General features: G+C 43.5%; 1 protein-coding gene across 5 annotated transcripts in view; it reads left to right on the top strand.

Moving 5' to 3' along the window:
• Window positions 1-10,681, top strand: part of matr3l1.2 (matrin 3-like 1.2) — a 16,040-nt gene extending 5,359 nt beyond the window's left edge. For all 5 annotated transcript variants that reach the window (XM_044363170.1, XM_044363169.1, XM_044363172.1 and 2 more), the window contains 16 exons: window positions 202-318; window positions 451-576; window positions 664-840; window positions 961-1,085; window positions 2,513-2,813; window positions 2,894-3,106; window positions 4,453-4,549; window positions 4,743-4,759; window positions 4,875-4,997; window positions 5,509-5,637; window positions 5,737-5,865; window positions 5,949-6,079; window positions 6,493-6,802; window positions 7,707-7,848; window positions 7,965-8,080; window positions 9,565-10,681. In XM_044363170.1, coding sequence (XP_044219105.1) covers window positions 202-318; window positions 451-576; window positions 664-840; window positions 961-1,085; window positions 2,513-2,813; window positions 2,894-3,106; window positions 4,453-4,549; window positions 4,743-4,759; window positions 4,875-4,997; window positions 5,509-5,637; window positions 5,737-5,865; window positions 5,949-6,079; window positions 6,493-6,802; window positions 7,707-7,848; window positions 7,965-8,080; window positions 9,565-9,630 — 2,319 coding nt within the window. In that variant the 3' untranslated portion in view covers window positions 9,631-10,681. The remainder of the gene's footprint in view (window positions 1-201; window positions 319-450; window positions 577-663; window positions 841-960; window positions 1,086-2,512; window positions 2,814-2,893; window positions 3,107-4,452; window positions 4,550-4,742; window positions 4,760-4,874; window positions 4,998-5,508; window positions 5,638-5,736; window positions 5,866-5,948; window positions 6,080-6,492; window positions 6,803-7,706; window positions 7,849-7,964; window positions 8,081-9,564) is intronic.
• Window positions 10,682-11,434: the final 753 nt, after the last annotated feature.

The raw sequence follows: 11,434 nt of genomic DNA, 5'->3' as shown, positions 1-11,434 counted from the left end.
CACATTTAACAAGCTGCAATCAGAGAATTTACACTGTTTTCCTTTAAAAATGACTCAAAACTATGAATCGATTATCTAAATAGTTGCTGGTTAATTTTCTGTCGGATCGTTGCAGCTCTATGAGTATAAACACCTTCATATTATTTGCATGTATCATATGATGTGAGTCATACTGACATGAAGGCAACGTGCCGTCCTCAGCTGAGGAGCAGAGTGGTGGTGGTGAAGTACGACAGGAAGCCTCTCAGCAACAAGACGCTGTTTGCCTTCACTGAGCCGTTCGGCCGCCTGAACGAACACCTGGTCCTGAAGAACAAGGTACCGCAGCTGATCTCATCCATAAAAACATATCAACCACCGAGGAACGTGTGCGAGCCGTTGATGAAGCCGTGTGACTGGCTGCTGAAGTGATGTGTAGAAACGCTGACGGGTGTGTTTTGCGTCCTTCAGGCCTTCTTAGAGATGGAGACTCACGAGGAGGCTCAGGACATGGTGAACTACTACCAGCAGCACCCAGCGGCTCTGTACGGGAAACCAGTAACCTTCTACCTGTCCAAGAGGCTGCTGGTCATCGAGGTAACAGCAGCCGCTACGTCGCCTCAACAGATATCGAACCTCCGTAAGCTTCACGCTCTGACACGCTTCTTTGTGTTCGACCCTCAGAAGGACGAGCGGTCCTCGGACAGGATGATGGACAGACCTGTCAGGGAGGTCAAAGGTCACGGCAGCCAGGTGGTTTTCTTCTCCAACCTGCCCAGAGAGGAAGAGAAGAAGAAGGAGCTGCTGACCATCGCTGGACGCTTCGGCACCGTGGAGAAACATCTCTTCTTAACGGACCAGGTGAACGTTTAACCAGCAGCTGTCCTCATATGATATATCTATTAATGTCCAGTTACTGACGAAGCTTCGTGTGTGTGTGTGTGTGTGTGTGTGTGTGTGTGTGTGTGTGTCGTCATGCAGGCGTTCGTCCAGCTGGGAACGCCGGAGGACGCAGAGATGCTGGTCAAGTATTACAGCGTGAACCTGCTCACCATCAAAGGGAGACCGATCCGCCTCAACCTCTGCACCAAGTACAAGACCCTCAAGTGAGTACAGACACCATATCGTCGTTCACCTGGTTACCATGACAACAGTAGCACTGACACAGGCTGTTATATGTATGTAATACTGTGAGCGTGTGTGTGTGTGTATGTGTGTAACTATCTGCTACCGTGAGATTCTCCATGACGCTCTTAAGGGTGAATCCTACAACAACCAGAATGCATTGCACGCGGTATCATAAAAGTTTAGTTGCCCTGCTACTGCAGTAATTACGGTAGCCTTAAGGCACTCTGTAAGCTTTGACTAGGCTGCTGTAATTACTGTAGTAGAAGTGCAACTGACTTTAAATGGCGGAAGGCTTCCCCGCAGTGAAGACGCTCCGCTTCTGACGTGCTCCCAGTGGAATAGGGCGCCGTGCAGAGGACGGAGCAAAACCGCGTCAGAGCCGGAACGCGGCGCACACGCGCCCGGTGGAATCCCGGGGTTAGAGAGCTGCACAGACGCTGCTGGTGACGGTGGACAGTCGAAAGCCTCCCAGTCTGAAAACTGCAACTAGACGCTGCTTCTTTATGGTTTTGGACGATCAGGAACTGGGACCAGACTGTGTTTTAAGTTAACATACTGGTAACACAACGTCACTGACTACAGACCCTTGTAGTCGGAGTTAAAGTCTGATATGATATTCTGTCAGAAAACAAAGTCAGGTTCACCGAAGTATCTGCGAGTTTGTTGAAGCGCGGCTCTGTTCTCTCTGACCATCCTCACCGGTCGATGCTGCGCCTCTCGCTCAATAATAAAATATTATTGTTATACTCACAACATGTAATAATAAAATCATTACATGTTGTGAGATCAAACAAAAAGAATTAAAAAGTAGAAACAAGTTGAAACATGAACACTGATGAAAACAGATTTATTTCATGTGGATTTTGATTGAAAGACGACACCTTTCATTCAAAAAAAGGAACACAGCGGCGTCCATTTTGTTGTTAGTTGCTTAGCAACAGTGTTCACGTGACGCACAACACTTGAAAGCCAAAGATATTATCAGTGCTGCAAATAATGAGTTTATTCATTCAAGGAGTAATCAACAAAAAAACGTACTCGAGGTCTTTTACTTTGGCGGTCCCGAGACATGAAGGTGACTCACCGTCGGCGGGTCGGTGAGCTTTACAGCTACTATTAGACTGTATTCAGCTATTATAGTAAAAGTACAGACGCTGGTATAAATACCAACTGGAATCAAGGGACGTACCTTTACGCACCCACAAGGAGGCAGGGATCATTTCATTGGTCAACGCTACACCTGGCCTGCTATTGGTCGGGGTCGGCGCACAGAAGCAGCCTGAGTGTGGGGGCGGGGCTTAACATGACATCAATAAATCATATATAACGGGAGGAAAGAAGCCTCATACAGACGTGTCGAATAACAGATTCTGGTTCTGATTCTGAACACCAAACTGTGTTTCAGTGTGAACCGCAGGCAGGGCAGGTCCGCTGGAGACAGTCGAAACCGGAGGAGCAGCGGAGCCAACGCCTCCTCTTCCTCCTCTGGAACCAGAACCACCTCCTCATCTAAATCCTCGTCCAGCTCCAAGACCAGAGAGGAGACGAAGGACGAGAGCAAAGCAAAGCCTGCGGCGGCGGAGGAGGAGGAGGAGGAGGTGTCTGGTGTGATGGAGGGGGAGGACGGAGGAGAGGAAGGGGAGGAGCAGGTATCCGATGGCGACGTAGAGGAGGAGGAGGAGCCAGACATAAAAGAGGAGGAGAAGGTGAGGAAGTCAGAAACGTGAAACACACAGAATAAAACCTGGAAATGATTTCTGAACACGAACATGTGACGTAAACGCAGGTTCCTGATGGCGACGACGTCACCAACGAGGCACCTGGAGACGTGGGCGGGGCTAAAGGTGAGGCCAACGCGGGGGCGGAGTCAGAGCCGACAGAAACCGAGCCGGGGATCAAAGAAGAACCGGGGATCAAAGAAGAACCGGAGGTCAAAGAACCGAGAGCAGAACCGGGAGAGAGTTCAGAGACAGCGGAGGGAGATTTACCTGACGACACGGTACGGTCTGATCATTACCTATCAGCTGTTTCACAATCAATAACACAATAATTGTATTGATACGGATGTTAAGATTAGTTTTTTGGTCACACTAGCAGCTCTGTGGATGTTGATGTCCACTCTGATTCAGACTGAAATATCTCAACAACTATTCAATGGATTGATATGAATGGTTTAGACGTTCATGTTCCCCAGAGGATGAATCCTGCTGACTCTTCCTTAAGCGCCACCATGAGGCTGACATTTGTGGTTTAGAGTGAGATATCTCGACAGGTTTTGTACAGGCGTTCTTGTTCCCCAGAGGATGAACTCTAATAACTCTGACCACCATCTACATGTTGGATCGGCCCCAAACAGACGATATATTATTAAGACTCCAGTGATCCTCTGACCCTTCATCTAGCGCCACCATAAAGTAAACATTTTTGTTTTATAGGAGGGATTTCCATGTTCCTCTGAGGATGAATCCTGCTGACTCTTCCTCTAGCGCCACCATGAGGTTTTAGTTTTTTAGTTCTTTATTGAAATATCTCAACAACTATTGGCTGGATCGCTGTGAAACTAGTGTCTCACATTGATTTTCCCGTCAGGATGAATTGTAGTAACTTTAAAGATCATCTGGTCAACACTTTATGACCAAAATACCGGCAAAACCAACCTGTCAGCGCTCTCTAGTGGACAAACTGTGGAACAGCGACAGTTTCTAAATGACCTCAAACGTATTCTGACATTTCTTGTTTCTTGTCAGCTGATTTATATCCACTGGTTTATCAGCCTAGCTCCACTTTAGCTCCAGTAGAGGAAAAGTTCATCTAAATACCTTTTACATGAATGTCTTACATTTTGCGTTTGAACTGTTTAAACTGTTTATATATGTGTTTCTATCTTTTTATGTATTCTGTGTTTCTTGTGTCGTTCTGCTGCACAAACAGTTGCACTTTAGAAACGATAGAGTTATTGATTTATGTATCAACTAACATTCAGTCAAAGAGGAAACCATCAGTTTCTATAACAGATAATTAACCAGCGGTTGTTCTGAAGATATTTCCAGAATCCACAAAGACTCTTTTAACCATCTGCTGATGGATCCTGTTGTTCAAATAGTGTTTTAAATCGACCGTCTGGGTTCAAACATCGCTGGTTAATTATCTTTCAGAGAAACTGAATGTCTGCTGATATCAACCAACCTGAACTCAAGGTCCATTTAGTAGTTCTGGAGCTTTCGACCGTGCCTCAGGCCATCATCAGACTAATTTCCTTTTTTAAAATTGAGATAGTTTTTTTCGCTGAACTTCGAGTCCCTAAAGAATTAAAGATGTGTATCGTGTTTGTTTTGTTGGCGTCAGGAGGATCAGGACTTCCTGGAGAACATGGAGGACTTTGTGACCCTGGATGAAGTGGCCGAGGACGAGGACGAAGCACACAGAGAGTCGGACACCATCGGTACCTGATCACAACTGCTTTTACTTCAGAATCAGATCAATTATTCCTGATATGAAACAACCGTGAACACTGAATATTTTTGCCATTTACTTGATGCAACATAAACTCATTTTAGATGTCTGGATAAGAAGCATTGAAAACGCTGTAGTTTAAATGTAACACCGGTTCTTCTTTGTGTGTTTCTTCTCTGCAGACAACACAAGGAAAGGGGTCTGTATCTGCACTCTGTTTCTATGTACGATACTGTATCATTAGTATTAGTTTAATGGATGATGAGCAGTAAGATAAAAGTGTTGTTCTTGTTATTTTCTTCCTGTTCTGTCAGGGTATGAGGGTGGTCAACATCGTTGGTTTCAGACGAGGATTCAACTTCTCCAACGAGCTGCTGGGACTCGCCAAACCTTTTGGGAAACTGGTCAAACACCTGGTGCTGGACTTAAGACCTGAGGTACACCAGACGTCCTACTGTAGACCAGTCCGGGTTGTACGCACAAGAAAACAAGCCTCCATGTCTGCTGTGGCGGCTCAAAACAGCGAATAACACTAATATATGTAAAAAAGATTTCACTTTTTAAGCACTTTGCCAAGAAATCTGCCCGTGAGATCCTGTAGAAGCAGTTATTTTAAAATAAAGGTTATAATCTACAAACTAAACGTGTTCCGGTTTCAACAGACTGATGGAACCTCTTTATGTTTATGTTGAAGTGTTACAGAAACGTTTGAGTTCAGGTTTCCGTTGTGAAAGAGACGCCGTTCAGTCAAACATGAGAGTGACATGTTCAACTCGGCAGCTCATTTATCTATTAAAGTGTGAAACTGTCTGCGCTGCTCCGTCGACGTGCTGCGAGTTGGACGTCGTCATTCGATTCTCATTCTCCCCAAAACTGTAAACTGACATGTGGTTGTTGTTTGTCCTGGACAGTTTGTTTCATCTGTAAACACGTCTGTTTCGTGTTCAGGCGTACCTTCAGTTTGCAACAGAAGAAGAAGCTCGAGCGATGGCCAAGTTTTACAACGGTAACGTCACGGCGACGGTGTGCGGTCGACCGGTGAGAGTCAGTCACTCCATGAGCTACCCGACCATCCAGGTGAACATCACTGCTGCTTGACTTTTTTTTTTTTTTTTTTTTTAATGATATATGTCAGTTTGTACTTTGCTTGATTACTCTGTGTTGTGTTGTGTTCAGTGCGGCTCCAGCAAGGTGGTTTACATCGGTCAGATCCCAAACAGTAAATATTCAGACGAGGCCATCCTGAAGTTCGCGCAGCCATTCGGGAAAGTCAAGAAGTATTTCCTCAACAGGATCAAGAGAGAGGTACGGAACCAGGACTGACCGACACTTTCAAAACTGTTTTCCGGCGTGTTTCAGATAATAAAACTATCTGTTTGTGTCGTCAGTGTTTCATCGAGATGGAGAAAGCCGAGGAGGCAGAGAAGATGGCTGAAGATTACAGAGCGAACCCACCGAAGTTCAACGGGAAACGTCTGACCATCTACGTCAGCAGGAAGTACCGACAGCTCAAATACGGGTACGTTTCTTCTTCTTCTTCTGTGAAACTAAATCATTTATCTCTCACAAACCAAACATCTGAAGAAACATCAAACTTTATTTTCCTGGATGTTTCTCAGTAAACTTCTCTGATGTAAACAGGCGACAGTCTGACAGGTTGGAACAAATATCAGACCTACAGAGACCCAAAAATCCTCAAAGGGTTAATTATTGAGTCTTGTTTGCACAAACTATCTTGTTGCATTTTTTCTACACTATCTCTCAATCTGTTTTTTGTCTTAATAAATCTTAAAACATAAATGTGATTCTCTGCAACCGTGGTGTTATTGAGCAGCAGTTAAATCTGATGCTTGTACCAGACGTCTATCAATCTATTAGTGTCCGGAGGAAATGCTGCTTTCTGTTAAATCTGTTCTTTATTTGTTCCTTCAGACATCGATGTCCGAGCACAACGAAGAGAGAAAAAAGCAGCACGCCGCCGAAATCCTCCAAACATCCTGAAGAACCTCCAGCCAAGAAACCAAAGGAGGAGAAGAAACCAGCAGAGGAGAAGGAGGGAGAGGAGGAGGAGGAGGAGGAGAAACTGACGGAGGAAGAGAAGAAAGGGGAGGAGGAGGAGAAGGAGGAAGAGCAGATGGAGGAGAAGAAAGAGGAGGAGGTGCAGAGTCGTGAAGAGAAGAGAGAAGAAAACACAGCAGAGAAGATTCCTGAAGTTTCTGATCAGAGTCAGAAGAGCTGCAATGTGAGTCAAAGTCGTCAGTTTGAAATCAGCAGCGTCTAAAGTCGGTGTGTTTGGCGACACCTGTGGTCAGACGTGGTAACTGCAGGTGGTTTCATCCTACAGAAAACTCTCGAACGTGATGTTTCTGTTTACAGAGCAGCCAAACAAACTCGTGTTAAAGGAAGGAAATGTGAACCCAGAGCGGGGGAAGGTCAACTTCTTTATTGAAAGATGTTCCCCAGAGGATGAAGTGTTTCCTCTGACCAGACGATGGCGCTAAATGAAAAGTCAAAGCTATTACCTGTCCAATACTAAACAAAAACAGTTATAAAGTGTTTTACTGTAAAAAAACCAAAGATAACAAATCCAAAATATGAAAGATAAAATAATGAAAAACAATAACACCATTAGTTAAGTAAAGCCATGAGATAAAAGTGAGTTTTAAGATAATTTCAAAGAGAATACTGAGTTTGCCCGTCTGAGATCCTGAGATCTTTCCTTTTTAACGTTACATCTACACATGATTTGCCTTGTTGGTAGCCTGTACATGGTAAATAAAAGAAGACCCAGAATAGACCCCTGAGGGACCCCACAATATAGAGTAGGATCATTGGTGACCTTAACCAGAGCCAGAGCTGTATAAAGCAAAAAAAAAGTTCATATCTTTTTTTTTAAAAATGATTGTTGTTCTTAAAAGAAATCAACTGTGTGGAGACAGTTTTTTTTTTCTAAAATCGTTGATAAAAATGGCAACTTCGAATTGTGTCTAAAACGTCTTAAAACGGGGATCCAGAGAGGGCTTCTTAAAGAGGAAGTAAATGGTGATGTGTTAAAAATTGGCGGGGACACCGGTGGACAGAAAGCAGCTGATGTTAGTTTTAGCTCCAATAATGAAGCAGATGAATGTTTGTTGTTTGTGCTGCAGGAGGTCAAACAGGAGGAGCAGGTGGAGGAGATGGAGATATCAGCCAATCAGAACGGACAGACTGAGGCTGCTCCGCCTGCTGAAAACAAACCCAGCGTGGCGTCTCTGCCGCTGCCGCCGTACGACCCCAACAACCCCATCGGTGAGCGATCAGCTGATCTATCGACAGACCTTCATCTGGATCATCAGAAATCCTCCAACGTCAAACCGTCTGCCGCTCAGAGTTTGAGGTTAACAGCTGGTTTGATTTGTCTGCAGGTGTTGAACATGTGAAGATGGGTTATTACTGCCGCGTCTGTTTCCTGTTTTACTCCAACGAAGACACGGCCAAGAAAACGCACTGCAGCAGCCAGACGCACTACGACAAGCTGCAGGTGAGACGTGGCTCCGCCCACACAGTGACACACTCGTTCATACTGTAACATCTGTTCACACCGTAACACACTCGTTCACACTGTAACATCTGTCCACACTGTAACACACTCGTTCACACTGTAACACACTCGTTCACACCGTAACACACTCGTTCACACTGTAACACACTCGTTCACACTGTAACATCTGTCCACACTGTAACACACTCGTTCATACTGTAACACACTTGTTCACACTGTAACGTCTGTTCACACTGTAACACACTCGTTCACACTGTAACACACTCGTTCACACTGTAACACACTCGTTCACACTGTAACATCTGTCCACACTGTAACACACTCGTTCACACTGTAACACACTCGTTCACACCGTAACACACTCGTTCACACTGTAACATCTGTCCACACTGTAACACACTCGTTCACACTGTAACACACTCGTTCACACCGTAACACACTCGTTCACACTGTAACATCTGTCCACACTGTAACACACTCGTTCACACTGTAACACACTCGTTCACACTGTAACATCTGTCCACACTGTAACACACTCGTTCATACTGTAACACACTTGTTCACACTGTAACGTCTGTTCACACTCGTTCACACTGTGACACACTCGTTCATACCGTAACACACTCGTTCACACTGTAACACACTCGTTCACACCGTAACACACTCGTTCACACTGTAACACCTGTCCACACTGTAACACACTCGTTCACACTGTAACACACTCGTTCACACCGTAACACACTCGTTCACACTGTAACACCTGTCCACACTGTAACACACTCGTTCACACTGTAACACACTCGTTCACACTGTAACATCTGTCCACACTGTAACACACTCGTTCACACTGTAACATCTGTCCACACCGTAACACACTCGTTCACACCGTAACACACTCGTTCACACTGTGACACACTCGTTCACACTGTAACACACTCGTTCACACTGTGACACACTCGTTCACACTGTAACATCTGTCCACACTGTAACACACTCGTTCACACTGTAACATCTGTCCACACCGTAACACACTCGTTCACACCGTGACACACTCGTTCACACTGTGACACACTCGTTCACACTGTAACACACTCGTTCACACCGTAACACACTCGTTCACACTGTGACACACTCGTTCACACTGTGACACACTCGTTCACACCGTAACACACTCGTTCACACTGTAACACACTCGTTCACACTGTAACATCTGTTCACACTGTAACACACTGGTTCACACTGTGACACACTCATTCATACTGTAACACACTTGTTCACACTGTAACATCTGTTCACATTCGTTCACACTGTAACATCTGTCCACACCGTAACACACTCGTTCACACTGTAACACATTCGTTCACACTGTAACACACTCGTTCACACTGTAACATCTGTCCATGCTGAGTGATTGATGTGAATGAAAAGAAGTAAACAGATGTTTCTTCCTGTTTGTTCTTTAGAAACATCTGGAGAAAGAACAGACCAAAGCAGAGAAGAAGAAAGGGAAGAAGACGACTGTAAACTAGAATAAGTGGAAGTTTCTTTTTATTTTTAGTTTAAGTTTTAAAGTCCGGTGCTGAAGTCTCGGAGCTGTTGTCATGGTGATGTGAGGTTTAGTCTCAGACTTCATGTATCAGTCAAAGCTACACAGTCTGCAGCTTTATTTGACGTCTCGCCCGCTCGGCTGCTTCACTGTCACACAGAGGAAAATAACATGTTGAGTAGACGCAGTGTTCAAGGACATTTAGGAAACTTCAAACGAAAGTTAAACTAACTGAAGGTCCGATCACACCAGGGTTTAAAATGAAAACCTTCAAAGCAAATCAAACGCAAGGGTGAAAAAATCAACACCGTTTTGCGTTTTTTGACCAATCACAAACTTTCCTGACGACAGAGAAATGCGTGTCAGAGGACGTAGTCGTCAATATTTCACACAAACATGCAGATTAATTTCTCTGTATCACTTTCAGGTGTGACAAGGCTTCAGTCAGGATGCATCTGATTATCATGATGGAGCTCCTTTGATTAATTTGTTGATAAACAAAATTGTAAGAAGAAAACAGTGTCAGGTGTTTGGGAGAGTTGCTTCCTGGAACTATTGGTTGACCAACAACAGCCGGGTTCAGTGACGTCCTGAGCGGATGGATACACTGTTGTTTGTCAGGAAATAGTCCTAAAATATAACTCCTGCTAGCAGTATGAATGTAGAAATGGTTCAAACTGAAATATCTCAACTACTATTGAACAGATTGCTGTTAAATGAGTTTCACACCTTCATGTTTCCTGCAGGATGAAGAATAATAACTTTGATCTGAGTTTTCATTTAGCGCCATCATCTGGTCAAAATGTTAACGATTAAACAAACAGATAGGATGTGTTCATTACTGATCTTTACAGGGTGTTTGTGTATTTTTAAATACGTTAATTCCTTAAATACTGAACTATTCCTTTAAACCTTTTTTCATCTTCACACAGAAGAAACTTTGAATGTGTTGAACTTTGTTGTTTTATGTCTGAATTTTTATGTTGGTGGATTATTGGGACGTTTTGTAAAATAAAACTTTCTTCACCTCTGGAGTTTTTTATGAGGTTTTATTTATTTGGCAACAGAATCATGAAACACTTTGATCAGAAAGTTATTTTACAGACAGACTTTCTCCTCAGCTGAGTACAAAATTAAACATTTTAACCCTAAAAACAACAAATTATGTTTCTGTCAAAATGCAAAACAAAACTTTAAAGTAGCAGCTTCAATGTACCCTTTAAACAGTTTCAGTTTGATCTGATTTTAAAACAAACTGAAATAACTTGTTCCAGATGTTTCCACCACATCCAGAGTCAGATTTTAAATCCTCAACGTGCTGAAGTTTCCTCGAATCTCTTCAGGAAAAATGAGTTTGATGAAACCAACAGAGCTTAAATCCAAAAAACATCCAATCATTTTGTTCTCGGTTTCAGTTTCTCTCTGACTTTAAAGTTAAGATGTTTCTGCTCAGGATTTCTGGGAAATGAAGTCCTCCAAATTCAAACTGTCACAAAAATGTAAAAGTGCCTCACGGAGTTTTAGATCAAAGACAGTTTATTAGTCAGTTTGTTCAGCATCACCTCTCTGAGTCGACATCATGTGACCAAACAGATGACTTTTAAGTTGTGTATTAAAGTTGTAAGTGAGGAGCTCATTCTCAACTCTACAGGGGAAATAGTTTTATTTTAATTTTTAATGCACAACTGAAACAGAATAAAAACATTCCAGTGATGTAAAACTGAAAAATACAAGTCTGAGAAGCCATGTTGGATGATTTTTCTTCAAGAACTGGTTTCTAATGAGGG

This window comes from Thunnus albacares, chromosome 10 (assembly GCF_914725855.1).
Source record: "Thunnus albacares chromosome 10, fThuAlb1.1, whole genome shotgun sequence".
NCBI classification, from domain to species: domain Eukaryota; kingdom Metazoa; phylum Chordata; class Actinopteri; order Scombriformes; family Scombridae; genus Thunnus; species Thunnus albacares.
This window is presented reverse-complemented; position numbering and strand designations above follow the sequence as displayed.